Raw genomic sequence first — 15105 nt, 5'->3', positions numbered from 1 at the left:
CCAGCCACCCCTATGGATACCCTGGGACACATCAGCCACCTTCATGCACATGAGGCCATACAAGCCACCCCCCATGGACACACAAGGTCACACCAGCCACCCCATAGACACTCCGGGACCTACTAGCCACCCCCACAGACATACTGGGACATACCAGCAACCCCACAAACATACGGGGATGCACCAGCCACCCCCTATGGACACACTGGGACACACAGTCACCCCCAAGGAGACACCAGGCCACACACAAACCTTGCAGCTCACATCTTCACCAAGGGGCCCTCCTTTGAACAGAGCTGCAATCCCACCTCTTAAGTGCCCCTGAGGCATGCTTGTCAGCTGCTTTTAGGGAGAATTTATTGTACATTTATTTATATGCTTCTCTACAGCAGCCAAACAGGGCCCAATTGGTTTGGGGGGGGGGTGTCAAAATGTCAACCCTCATGCAGTCTGACTGGTCACCTCAGCTTTCGGATGGACTGCTGCGTTGAATACTCCTTCCTTGATCCTTAGCAAGGCCTAGCCCACAGGCAGGGAAAGGGAATGAGATTCTGCCTTTGCACTAAAAAAAAGCAAGGATTCGACCACAGGCTGAGCAATTGGACTTAGTGTTTAAGTGCTGCAGCACATCAGCTGGACTTAATTGATACAGCACAGGCTAAGGTACGTGGCCTTACAAACCAACACAAAGCCTCAACGGTATAGACAAGAACCTGGCAGTCACTGGCCACAAGGACTTGGCCAGGGGGTGGGGCGCACCCCTGGCTGTGCTTGTGAGCCAGCCCTCAGAACCAGTACTCGGAGACGAAGATGTGCACGTTGACAACATTCCGGTGGGAGACCACGCCCCCCAACACATAATTCATCTCCAGCCTCAGGACGGCATAAAATGGGCCCACGATGGGCCGCACTTGGCGCACGACACCTGGAGAAAAAGAGAGAGAGAAGAAGGCATGTTGTTGGATGTTAGCAGGCACAGAGCAACCTGGGTATCTGGGAAAGGGGTTCCCTTGGCAATTTCCAGATGAGGCAGATGCTTGAATCATCAGGATAACCATCCCCTTCCATCTTGGTCACTCAGTTGTTTCCATTACTAGGGCCAGGTCTGCCTGCCAGATTGGATAGGGTCCCAATGCTGAGCCCATTATATTCTCAAGGCTCCTTTGAACCCATGTGTGACACTTTTCCTCTTCCTTAGGCCCCAGGCTCACAGGGTGTCTACTAGCCATGGTGAATTCAGCCATTGGAGAGCAAAGGTGTCCTTAGCTCTCTGTCCATGGCTAAAAGGCTGCTGCTCAAAGGAGAGCCTGAGAGGTGATGTGCCTGGGGCCTACACAGTGGTGTGATAAATGTCTGCACAATCTGATCAGATCCTGCTTTGTTGCTATTAAACAGTGTTTTTCAATATAATTTTCTGGGGACTAGAGAGACGCCTCAAGGGTTAAGAGCGCATGCTGCTCTTGCAGAGGATAAAAGCTCAATTCCTAGCACCCACACTGGGTGGGCTCACAACAGCCTATAACTCCAGCTCCAGGGAATCCAAGGCCCCTTCTGAACTCCCGTGCACATATCCACACACACAGACTTATGCATATGTATATACTTTTTAAATTAAAATATATTCTATATAAATACTGCTATTTTGTGTAATTTATGTATTTCACTCAAAATATAATTTAAATATAGATACATTGTTGATTACATATAAATGACGTACAAGATTTCAATGTGTGACATAGACATAAAATCTTATGTCTTTTATTATAAAAATCGTATATCCTTGTGGGAGTGGGGTTTGAAACAGTGTCTCATGTAACCCAGGCTGGCTTCAAACAAACTGTGATCCTCTGGACCCCGTTTGTGGGGATTATAGGCATGAGCTACCATGCCCAACTTGAATAAGATCTGAAACGATAAGGACCGCTTTGTATTTACATGTTGGCATAATGTTTACATGTTGGCATAATGTTTACATGTTGGCATAATGTTTACATGTTGGCATAATGTTTACATGTTGGCATAATGTTACATCTTTATGTTGACATGCGTGTCGGCGTATCTTATTTGAGGGAACATTCCTGGATACTCGTGGGACTCTCACAGGGTCCACAGTTCAGACACACAGTCGTGTCTGCATCTGTGATAGGCGCCTGACATCTAACTATGTAAGAATGGAGAGAGAGAGCTGGTGAGGTGTCTCAGTGGGCAGAGCACTTGCCGTGCAAACCTTATAACCTGAGTTTGATACCTGGCACCCATGGCAGAAGAGGTGAATGGACTCCGTGTGTGTGTGTGTGTGTGTGTGTGTGTCTGTGTCTGTGTGTGTCTGTGTATGTGTGTGTCTGTGTATGTATGCATGCGTATATGTGCACACATACAGAAAAAGATAAGATTTTTAAAAAGGATGTAGAGAATGCAATGGTGGTAGCAGACAGTGGGTCTGGGTCAGAAGAGGTAAGAGAGAGCTCATGTATAGGGCTCAGGGATTGAGTGTGGTTGACCTGGGCTGGAGGAGTTACCTAACTGCTCTGAGTCTCAGTTGCCTTTTCTGTGGATGGAGATTAGAAAAACAAAACAAAACAAAACAACCCCCCCCAAACCCAGCAGTCTTTAAAATCAGAAACCAAACAAATGTGAGGCCAGGTCTGTTAGCACTTGGGAGGTGAAGGCAGGAGGACTAAGTTAAAGGCCTCCCTGAGTTACAGTGTAAGTTCAAGGCCAAACTTGGGAACTTAGTAAGATCCTGTCTCAAAATAAAGTTTTAAGAAAATGTAGCTCAGTGGCAGAGCACTTCCCAGCAAGAAGGCCCTAGATTTAGTCCCCAGGAACAGACAGAGAGACAGAAAGAGACAGAGAGAGAGAGAGACAGAGACAGAGAGAGACAGAGACAGAGAGAGACAGAGAGAGAGACAGAGAGAGACAGAGAGAGAGAGAGAGAGAGAGAGAGAGAGAGAGAGAGAGAGAGAGAGAGAGAGAAGTTGGCTATAAAAACAAACAATATTTCAATGTTGGCTATAAAACAGTATTTCAATGTGATCTCTGTGCTCCAATGGGTAGGAAATATTTGCACCAAAACCCATCATATCAAGGAATCCATGAAGGGCCATTTCCGTCATAGCTGAAGACTAGAACTCCATACTGTTGGCTGGTTGTTTGGTTTGTAAAAGTCACTCGGTGGGACAAGGCACCAAAACACATTCTGCCTTAGGGAAAGGCAGACTACAGGGCCTCCAGACACCAGGCAGCATCACAGAAACTAGTCATTTTCAGAGCCTGTAGCAGCTCAGGATTTTTGCATATAGCAATAAAGATGACTAAAGACAGCCTGAGATGCTGGCTGGGTTAAGCAAGAGCTCATGTGGGTGCAGGCTGAAGGAATGTGTCCCTTCCTGCTCATCCAGAATCTTTTGTTTTCTCCCCCTCTGACCTAAAGTCTATGTGGTACCTCCAACTAGCCAAAGTCTTACTCAGCCCAAAGCTATTCTTCCCACACTAGACCCCTCAGAGGGCCTGGACCTCACCTTTCCAGAGAATATGCTTCCTTCACCTCACTAATTCAAGCATGACCTTCACTCTCTTGGCCTCACCTTGACTGAACCAGGCTACAGTGTTTCATGAAAGATGACAAAACAACCCAGCTGGTCCCTAGAATCTGGCACTCAACAGATGTCAAGTGAATGGCAGTTCCTGGTGCCAATTCTTTATTCATAGCCTCCTATCACCTGCCATCTTCTCACTCGCCCATCATCCATCCATGCACCTACTTATCACCAGGCAACTGATCCATGACCTATCCACCCATCCATCCATCCACCCATCATCTATCCATCATCCATCTATCATCCACCCATGCACCTACTGATCCACCAACAAATTGATCCATCATGGCCCCATCTACCCATCCGTCCATCCATCCATCCATCCATCCATCCATCCATCCATCCTTCCAGGATCCATCCATCCACCCCACTGACCCAGTCATCCATTTATCTAACCCATCTATCTCATCAATTCTTCCAGCCACCCTTCCATCTACTCAATATCCAATAGAGGTCAATCTACACAGGGACATCTGAGGCTATTTGTACAGAGGTACCGACATTTAAATTGGGTTGTGAAGAGTACATAGGGGCCTAGAGAACAGGAAAGACATGTTCTCCGCTGTAATGCTCCACCTGCCCAGTTCAGGGGAACATTCCAGCTAGCCTCCCGTTCAGGGCAGAGACTGCACAGTGCTCATGCCTGCTCCACCATCCCCAGGGCTTGGACAGGCAGCTGGCAGGATCTCAGCCATGACTGCTGAGGGAGATGAAGGAGAACAGGAGGAAAGGAAAGGAAATGAGTTCTTGAGGCCACACTGTCTAGGAATGCATCACTGTGCCTCACTAGCAGCGTTTCCTTCTGTTTGATCTGCCTAAAACTCCTGTAAATACTCATTGGGAGCAAACAGTCCCTTCCCCCGTGGAGCCCATAGGCTAGTGTGGTCCATGGCACAAACTTGGAGTTACAAGGACCATTCTGGGAGTCAGAAATTGGCTTGTAAATTCTGGAGGCATTCCACGGTTTCTTCCTCCTGTGCCGTGTTGCCATCACCTTCCCGTGAGGTCCACCATGGCCACCATCATTGTATGTCTCCTTCCCCGTGAGTCTATTCTAAATTTGCCCATAGCATTTGCCTTCCTTCTCATAGCACTCTGTGAAAGAAGCTAGGCTCTCTCACCAGAAGTGTTGTCCTACAGTGCACAGTGAGAGACCTTGGAGCAGCTAGCCCTAAATGGGATGTTTTTATCAAACCTCTCCCCTCGGGGCTCAGGGATCTGTGCAGAAGAGGAGGCAGAAAGATTGTAAGAGCCAGAGGTGGTGGATGTTTCCCCAAGGAAACAGCAGCTTCCATCTTCCGGAACACACAGCAGGACATGAAGTTCCACCTCAATCAAGAACCTATTTGCAACTGACACCCGCTAGGGGAGGACAGTCACTGGGTAAATAAGCTCCATTCTAGGGCGGGCCTCAAGTGTAAGCGTAGTTGGCAAACACAAAATGGACTCTATGGTTTTATGTGTGCACTTTTGTTGTTGTTGTAAAGGTTTGATTTAGTTTTTTGAGAAAGAGACAGACAGAAATAACATGAAGTGAGCTGGGTAGGGAGGTGGGGGGAATCTGGGAGGAGTTACGAACAGGAAAATATATGATCAAAATATATTGTACAAAGGTTTTTAAAAATAAAATGTAAAAAACACACAAGCAGACAAACCTTTGTCCTGCAAGTGCTAGGAGATATGTAAGGCTTGGCTAAGGGCATATTTGGCCAACCAGTGTGACAGGAAGAGGCCCGTTTCCATCAGGCCTGACATGCCAATCCCGTCTAGTGGGGCGTTCCCTTTTCTTTCTTTCTTTTTTTAATTTTTAAATTTTATTTATTTATTTATTTATTTATTTATTGAGACAGTGTTTCTATGTGTAGCCTTGGCTGTTCTGGATTCACTCTGTAAAACAGACTGGTCTCAAATTCACAAAATCCACCTGTCTCTGCCTCCCGTAGTGCTGGGATTAAAGGTGTGCGCCACCACGCCCGGCTGGGTATTCCCATTTCAAAGGCTCTAGGAAAAGGAAAAGAGGGGCTGAGTAGTTGGTTTATTGGGAAAAGTGCTTGCCTTGCAATCAGCAATCAGGAAGACCTGAGTTAGGATTCTCAGCACTCATCAGCCAGGTGTAGTGACACGCGCCTGTAACCCTAGTGATGGCAAGATGAGGTGGGAGTGGAGGGGCTGGATAGGATTCCTGGAGTTCCTAGCCTACTCTGCAAAGTTCCAAGCCAATGAGAGACTCTGCCTTGAACAAAAGGTAGAAGATTGCTTAAAGACCAACGCTAAAGACTGGCCTCTGACTTGCACATATGCATTGTGCGTGCATGCACCTGTATTCACACACACACACACACACACACACACACACACACACACACACACACACACACACACAGAGTGGGTGTTGGTGCTGAGTTCAACAGCCTTAACCTTCTAAATCCTCATCTTAGGCATTTCTGCTCTAGGTCCAAGGTGCTGCTGGTATTCCTCCTCAGCATGTCTGTACCTCTTAGAGATATAATTAAGGCTGTTTTCCCCCCATTGAAAATTGTAGCCCCCTGAGGCAGCTCACCTTCACGTCTAGCTCTGCAGTGTAACCTGAAGCTGATGTTCTGGGAACCTTGATCCTGACCACAAAGTACACAGGGCCAGCAGGGGAAGACTGTCTTTTGGGGCTGGTGGTCCGCACACTCAGCCCCCGAGCTCATCCGGTCTCCTTCCACATAGTGAATTCAGTTGTCTACCAATTGCTTGAAGTGGCACAAACTCATCTGGGTTCTCTGTACACCGACTACTGGCTTTCAGGCATTCTGTTCAGACACCCCGGGGTCATACCCTCTGGCTCTTGGGCCGGCTCTGTGCTGGCCAATTGTGTGACCTCATGCAAAGCCTCACATGGTCTCAAGTTCAGTTTCTGACACGAAAGCGCTGTGATTCGAACTGACAAGAGTGTAATGGAGTGGACAGGGCTGTCAGAGCATTTGAACGAGCAAGATGACGAGTCAAGATGCTACAGCAAGGGAACAGACAGCGGCTTGAGTCGGGGGGTGGAATGGGGGGAAGGCACAGGTGACAGTCTGAAAGCCACATGTCATCACCATGCACAGGGTAAGAAACTCTCCCTACCTGAAGCCAGACTAGGGGTGGGGCGCATTTTTCTCCTCACTGATAGATCTCCCTACTGCAGTGTAGAGCCAAGGCTGAGGGCTGAGGACTAGTCCTGCGTGCCTGCTTCCAGGAGCTTCCCTCTGCCTGCCTGACTCAACGAACGGCTACTGAACGCGTGGACCACTGAGTCAAGCACAGAGTGTAACCGAGAAAGCTGGAAATTATCACCCACAAGTGGAAGTACCGGGAAATAATCACCAATAGCCCAAAGTGTTGACATTTTACCACCTGGGAGGAGAAAGGGCAACAATGAAGGGTGGGGCTCGCTGTCTAGCCTCAGTAGCAAGCCCTTCCCACCTCATGTCAGACACCCAGAAAGAAGTCGTCACTAGATTTTAGCAAACCTCCCCAGGATCGGGACCACAGGCTGGGACAGGCAGCCTGAGCCAGAGCAAGAAGGTTAAGGAAAGGTGGGAGAGCTGTCGGCTCACACTGAGCACTCCCCCATCAGGAGCACCTGGGACCAAAGTGATGGGGGCTTCGGGGTATTTGCACACACAGGTCCTGATAAATGGCAGGGAGGGACCCCACATCTGACTGTGAAGTTCATCCGTTTTCACATCTGCCTTGAACACACAGGTCATACACACAACATCCTTCACATAATAAGATGCTGCAGATGAAGCCAAGTTTCACCACGTGGGATATTTCACCATGTGGGGCATCCTTCTCATGGCCTCAGACACTCAGCGAGCCTCAGCTTTTAGAGCATTTTGTATTTGGGGGAAGTAAGGAATGCTTGACTTGAATCTATACAAAACTAGGGTACAGTTGGGTGGGGAGAGAGGCTATAGGGTGGCGGTGGGGAAGACTCCCGCCCCCATACCTGCGACCATGCTGAATTTGGTCCCCACCATTGATCTGTGAAGATAACCAGATTCATCCATGAGGAGGAAAAGGACAAAAGTGGTGCTCTGGGAGTAAGATGTCCCAAATTCCAGCCACCAGGGCCATGAGTCCCGGTTCAGGCAGGACTGATCCCAAAGCCAAGCGTGTCTGTCACTTTGCCATGTGACTCAACACATAAATGCTTCCAGTGTATGCCCCCCTCCCCTGACTGGAGTGATGGCTCAGTGGCTAAGAACACTTGCTGCTCTTGCAGAAGGGTAGGGTTTGGTTCCCAGAACCCAATGGTGGCTCACAACCATCAATAATTCTAGTGCCAGGACATCTAACACCCTTTTCTGACCTCCATGGACACCAGGCATGCACACAGTGCACATACATACATGTAGACAAAACACTCAAACACATAAAATAAAACAAGTAATTCTTGAAAAAAAAATCATCCAGCAAACTCGGCAGGAGAGTCTGGAATTCTAGAGCCATCACCCCAGGAATTAGGGCTGTGTCTGAACTCCCCACACCCTGCCTTCCCTGCTTGCCCGAGAAACCCCATAATGGCCGGACAGGTGTCTAGGCTGCATATTTAAAATACCAAATGTCACTCAACATGTTTCAGCAAAACTCATCAGCCATATTTTGGGATTATTATAAATGTGCCCCGCCCCAAGTCTCCAGTGAGCAACAGCAGATACATCAAGCAGACACCTGCAGGCAGCCAAGTGGAGGAGGAAACCTGGGACGCAGCTGCCCTGGGGAGAAATGACGGGAAATGTCAAGAGATCCAGCTTAGCGCTACATCTCCCAGAGCCGTGTCTGGGGACAGGGGACCAGCATTTCTGCAGCATTGGGCCCCCGTATGGCTCACACACACACACACTAAGAACTGCTGGTTGTGACTGGGGCCGTTGCTATCATTTTCTGTGGCTTGTTGAGGGAAGGAATAAAGCTCAGGGTGGCCAAAGGGGTCTGGGTAATGTTCTGGGAAGACGTGCCATCTGGAGCTCCTACTTAGACTGAGTTGGTAAGAAGTGTAATTGTGTTGGAAGGGAGCAGGTGTTGCCTCCCTTTTTCTTGTGACCCTGCCTTGATCTAGTCCCACTGACACATCTGCGGAGTCCTCCCAGTCCCTGCCCCATACTCAACCATGTACAAATGGCCCCCAAATGAACAGAATACCGAAACCTAAGCCACTGGCTCCTAAACCTCCATCCTTCCTCTTGGTGTGTGTGTGTGTGAGGGGGTGTCAGTCCTCACACTCAATGCAAATGATTTAGAGTCACCAAGGAGCCTTGAGGAGCACACCTCAGAGTCCCAGAGGATTAACTGGGGTGAGGTGGAGCCACCGATGGGATAGGAACCCAGAGACTATACAAAGGGGATAAAGGAGAAAGGCAGTTGAACACTGGTACTCCCTGCCTGAGGCTTCCTAGCTGCCATGATGTGAGTTAATCTCATGCCTATCTGCCATGTTGACCTGTGTGCCCTTGAGAACTGTGGGCTGAAAGGAGCCCTATCTTGCTTCTCTCAGGTTTTTTGTCATTGAGTAAAAAGAAACAAAAAGGAAAGGACATGACTACTCCTAGGTATGGTGGAGGAGAAGGTTTATTGTTGATAAAAGGGAGAGCATAGCTAGAGGCAGAGACATCTGGGAGAGTCCAGATTGGACGTGACCCTAAGCTAAGGGAGGAGAGTGTGGTGAAGAGAGGGGAGAGCCAGACCAAGAGGCCAGGAGGGCAAAGGGCAAGTGAAAAGGCCAGGTACTCAAAATGGCTGGATTACATAGGATAGGGCAGCTGGGGGAAAGAGTAGCTCAGCTCCTAGGCCAGAAAAGTTTAGGGTAGGGGGCGGGGTATGCCAGCATGGAGGACCCTGTAACAGGTCCTGAGGGATGCTGGGAGGGCCTGGCCGATAGGTCCTTTGATATGTCAGTGAGCACCTCAGCCACCTGCCCAGGTTTGAGGCCTAACTGTCACTCACGATGACAAGAAAACTCTATTCCCAAAGCCTACCTAACTCCCCAGAGCCAGGAACTTGGAGCCGGTCTCAGCTGATGCTTCCTTCCAGCCTCAGGGTCACCCATTCTCCTATTATCAGTGTTCTGTCCTTCACACAGGCCCTTGGGCCAGGCCCTGTTGTTCCCCCTCGAGCTTGCAGCCTCTTCACCGTCACCCTCCAGAAGATAAATGCGATAGTAGGGTCCCCCAGGGGTTCTGAACACCCGACGGATGCAAGGGCCTGCTACCTCCTAGTCATGTGCACACATGTACACATGTGTTCAAGAAACGTGTCTCTGTGTGTGTGCATGTGCGTGTGCATGTGCGTGCGTGTGTGTGTGTGTGTGCAAAAGAAGCATCACTAGTCATTCCCTTGTCAGCGATGAGAAAAGTTCACAAACTTTTCTCAACTTGTTCCTGGACTTGCCCATCCCATTGTTGGGTTCTGGCTGTTGCCCAACTTTCCAGAAAGTGGTACCAGGACTATGGACCCAGGTCCCAGTGCACATCCCCCATCCCCCACCCCCCACCAATGTGTCTGTCCTGGCTCCATGGAAACAGCCTTAGTGAGGTCACCAAGGCCTCTGTGTTGCCAACCCGATGGTGACCCCTTGGTCCTCGGTTAGTCTGATTCCCAGGAGGACAGCTTAGTGGCCTTTCCCGGGTTCTAGGCCTTTCCTCTGCCCCAGTTGCCAGCTATTCCTTGTCTCTTCCATCTCTTGGACTGTATTCAATCTGGGCTCTTCTCTGTCTTTCCTCTCCCCATGTTAATGAGCTCATCAACTCCTGAGGCCCCAACTACTATCTCTTCTTGAGAAGGATCCAGCCCATGATTTTATCCACATCTCTGAGGGTTTGACAAGCCCAATAGACCTAATGTCTGAACGAGCAGCTCATGACCTTACATTTTCCTGTCACCGCTTTGGCCACTTATCTTACAGAGGTTCAGAGCCAAATACCTGCTATCAAGCCAGTGCCCTATCTGTCCCATCAGCAAATATGACCTGCCTGGGCTGGAGAGATGGCTCAGAGGTTTAGAGTACTGTCTGCTCTTCCAGGGGTCCTGAGTTCAATTCCCAGCACCCACATGGTGGCTCACAACCATCTATGACACGATCTGGTGCCCTCTTCTGCCATGTAGGTGTACATGCAGATAGAGTTCTCACATACATAAAATAAATAAATCTTTAAAAAAATATGATCTGCCTTTCCAGTTATATCACTATCTGTCCATCACTGCTTCCTACCAGACGCCCATGGTTAGAGCCACCATCATCTTGCCCTTCTGCAGAATGGTGACAGCCACACCCAGGAAACACTTCTCTGCATGTCAGCTTCCTTCATTTCTTCCTGGCAGAGGCCTTCCTGTGGCTTCAGGGTCCCAAAGTCCCAGCTCCACTCTCCCTCTGCTTGTGCAGTATGTCAGTACAGTGAGCACATCTGCCTCGGGGCTTTGTGCATGCTGTTCCCACAGCCTCCAGCGCTCCTCCTCCAGCTTGTCTGAGGCTCATTTCCTGGGTTTCTTGGTCTTTGCCAAGTGCCCCCAGTATCCAGATTTGAAGTGGTATGTTCTCCCTCCCACCCCCCGACCCCAGCCCTAGGCCACCTCCCTTTTTGAAGGGCTTGTCACCACCAGACTGTGTATTACACTATTTGCTGCCTGGCAGTGGTATAAAAAGTATACAATGCAGAGAGAGGGCACATCTTCCCAGCTTCACCCCAGAGAATGGCCTGAGGTGGATTATAAAAGATGAATAGGCCAGGTGTGGTGGCACACGCCTTTAATCTCAGCACTCAGGAGGCAGAGGCAGGTGGATCGCTGTGAACTCGAGGCCAGCCTGGTCTACAAAGCGAGTCCAGGACAATCAAGGCTATACAGAGAAACCCTGTCTCGAAAAAAAAAAAAAAAAGAAAAGAAAGAAAAAAATATGAATAGTTTACTAAGAGAAAAAAGAGGTAGAGAGAGTATGCTGTGTGCTTGGGGTATGGGCATAGCTGGGGTGGGCACAACAGTAAAAGGGAACATTTATGAGAGGCAGGGCTGGAGGTGCTAGTGCACAAACTCTGAGTGCATTATGGCATCCTGGAGCCTGGGCTTCCAGCGAGGCACTGCTTAACTCCATAGTGATCAAGACAAACAGACAGACTGTCCCTTATGCTCTCTAGTCTGAGGAAAGGAGCAGGAGGGAGCCGCAGATCTAGGCTACAGATGTCTCTCCAGCCAGGCAGCAGGGAGAGACAAAGTTGACACTGGCTGTTGGCAGGGAGGGAGCCACGCAGTGGGTCTCAGGTCCTACCTCCAGGAGTGGAGGCTGAGTTCTGCAGTACAGCCAGGCCACTGTAGGACAAGGTGACAGGGGCTTGCTGCGCGGCAACAGCAGCATGGCAAGAGCCAAGCATCAGCAGCCATGAGTGCCGGAGGGGTCTGATGGCCAGAGTTCTCAGGGCTCACATATGACATTGTTCAGAGGCCATACAGGAGGCCTATCCCTGCACTGTGCTCACTCACATGGCCCATCTGTAGCCCTACCTGCTGGCTATTCTGTCACTTACGTATGGGCATCATGGGGTCTTACTCTGAGATGGGTAAGGGAGATGGATGGATGGATGGATGGATAGATAGATAGATAAATAGATAGATAAACAGATAGATTCTTTTGCTACCTCTGGTCCTTTATACTGACTCTGTGAGAGATACCTGCTCAAGACCCGCGCCTGTCCCCTGTTCAGAAGGACACCCTACCCTCATGTCCTGCAGTTTACAATCCCCAGGTACTTAGGTACATGTCCACAGGGACAAAGTGAGTGCAAGAGGATGAAATCTCTGAACACTTGCCAGACTAGTCTTCCCGTCTAACCTTAATGATCACCACTACCCAGGAGCGAGGCAGGCATCATCCTCGTCCATCTTTCTTAGGGACCTGGACAGTTCCACCCACACAGTTTCAACGGCCTGTGAAATTGGGTGGTGACATACTTGGTGATTAGCTTGGGTGGGGTACCCCATCATATCTGCTCCTCTTTCGGAGTGGTGGCTGCAGGGGCTGCTGGCCAGCAGCTAGGCTATGCTATGGGCCTAAAGTTGGGTCCCAGAGCTGCTTCGGCAGGGAAGGTAGCACTCAGGCATCACATAGCAGGATCCTAGGGGTCAGCTGGAGACACCTGGGCAAGGGCAGGGACTCCTGGCTGTTGTTTACGTTTATGTTCTTTAGCATCACTTCAGGAGGCCCCTAGCAGAGGTCATGCCCCCATCAAGCTCCACCCCCCCCCCAACACCCATGCCTGTGGGTTGTGGGTATATGTCTCTGTTTGGGAGATCTTTGAACTTCTGTGTCTGTGAGCCTAAGGGTAGGCCATCTCCTCTGGTGCCCTGAGAGGTTCATCCCATCTCTGCTCCATGGGATCCCCACACAGAGAGCACAAAAGGTGTCTGCCCTCTTCTTACCCTTCACACACACACACACACACACACACACACACACACACACACACACACACACGCCCCCTGCCCTGCCTGTACCTCCTGCCAGCCTCGTGGCAGAGTCAAGCCCTGGCCCATCCCAGACTGAGGAGGAGGCTGGGCCCCTCACCCGGGGAAGCAACTTGGCTGCTGGCCAGGGTGTGGCCCCGGGTGACAGGGCTGTGCCTCCCGGAGAAGAGAAGGTGCCTAATCCCTGGGATTTGCTGTGAAAGCCAGGACAGGGCCAATCACTCGTCACTGGGCAGGGATGGCTGTGCTGTTGTTTTAGTTGGAGTTTCTGAATGTCGTTTGCAGTGCCCACTGATCCCAGGCCAAACCTGCCAAATTGGATTTCAGGGCAGGGTCAGTCTCTCATATTTAACCCCTTAGGAGGTAATGGTTTGAACAGGCAGTCCAGCCCCAGAAGGTAGGTGCCTTGATGCCGAAGAGCCAAGGCAAGCCTAGACCTCAAGTCTTGACTCAGTTCTTCTGGCTAAGAGGGTGAAGTAGGTTGGTGTCTTTCTTCACAAAAGTCCTTATTCTGTGGCCACGTGTACGGTTGCACAGGTCATACTCTGCACATAGACTAAGCTAGGTATGACATCCCTAGGGTTTCGTGGTATGTGACAAGACTGCCACGGGCAGTCGAACTTGTCACATACTGCTCTCGCCCTTTTGAGATATGTAGGCAACTTCTGAAAAACAAGAACTTTCAGCCATGGAAACACTATGGATGCATGCTAGGGGAGCTGGTAGACAGCATGCCGAAAGCAGGTGAGAGGCTCCCAGAGGCAGCTGCTTCTCAGCGGATCAGTGTGGGGCCTGGCACAGGGCAGGGTCACACTTGCCCTTGTGGGATGAGTAAGATAATTCAAGGTTGGCAGGACCTGGGGAGCATGGCCTCCGTTGTGCTTTAGGCAAGGCCAGACTCACTGGCTCAGACTGTAGGACATGCCTGTTAAACAGTTCCCAGGCAGTGAAGTGAACTGGGAAGAACAGTCCTGCGCTTGTGTCCTGCCACCTGAGTGTGCTCTGAGCTCTCTCAGCAGAGAGGTCCAAACTGCCTCTCCCAGGAACTCATTTGTCTGAACAGCCCATTGCAGGCAGACTGTTCGAATCTTGTCTTTAAACACGTAAGTCACCTCAATCCCTATGCTCCCACAGGGCAAGGACTACTGTGTTGATCTTCTGAGAAGAAAACTGAAGCCCAGAGAGATTGTATAATCCACCTGAGGCTACAAAACTGAAAGTAAAGACATCCCCCCCCCCACCCTCCCACCCCCGCCCCCGCCAAGTCAAGCCCAGAACAGATTTTATTGGGCCTTTTGGAATCAATTGCATATGACCCTAAAAAAGAAGCACCCAGGCCCTTGGAATTTCTCAGATAGCATATTCTTCAGTTGATGAACCCCTGTGCTCTCTGTACTCATAGACAAGACTTTAAATGCTAGTTCAAAATGAAAAGTATTTCCGTGATCTTTAAGAGAGGGTGTGAGAGCGGGGGGGGGATAGTGGGTGGGTCATACCTCTACCGTTAGTACTTGGGAGACAAAGGCTAGAGGATTGTCATGAGTTCCAGGCCATGCCTGTCCTTCAAAGCAAGACTCTGTTCCAAAACAACAGCAGCAATAAATAAAAAAGCGGGGTGTGTGGGAGTGCTGTGTGTGTGTGTGTGTGTGTGCGCGCGCGTGCTACATTCGTGTCTAGGTGATGTTGGAAACACAGAATACTTTTGGTGTTAAAGGTCACCATCTATTTTTGAGTAGTGGCTTGATCAGTTCTCACCAGCAGGACACAACCTCCAGTTCTGTACTCCCAAGCCTCAGCTGCTGGGCCCACGGGGTACCATCTCTTTTCTGGAGTCTCTGAGGGATCAACTGCACCTGTTCCTTGGTTGGAATCAGCTGTGCTGCCACCTGGGTCTCACCTGACCATGCCCTGTGCCTACTCTCACCCCAGGAAGGTCTGGCATTTACAGCCACTCTCAGACCCTACACCGGAGAGCCTAGACTCACAGCACCTGAACCATCATCATCAGATTTCTGTAGGC

At 50.0% G+C, this 15105-nt stretch overlaps 1 protein-coding gene across 1 annotated transcript in view; it reads right to left on the bottom strand.

The window, feature by feature from the left end:
• Nucleotides 1-665: 665 nt before the first annotated feature.
• The window catches only part of Fbln1 (fibulin 1), a 77788-nt gene continuing 63348 nt past the window's right edge, over nucleotides 666-15105 (bottom strand). The window contains exon 17 of the mRNA XM_051160139.1: nucleotides 666-925. Within this exon, the coding sequence (XP_051016096.1) occupies nucleotides 786-925 (140 nt within the window). The 3' untranslated portion in view covers nucleotides 666-785. The remainder of the gene's footprint in view (nucleotides 926-15105) is intronic.

The sequence above is a fragment of the Acomys russatus genome, chromosome 17, assembly GCF_903995435.1.
Source record: "Acomys russatus chromosome 17, mAcoRus1.1, whole genome shotgun sequence".
NCBI lineage: Eukaryota > Metazoa > Chordata > Mammalia > Rodentia > Muridae > Acomys > Acomys russatus.
The sequence above is the reverse complement of the archived record's forward strand: the minus strand, read 5'-3'. Positions and strand labels throughout refer to the sequence as shown.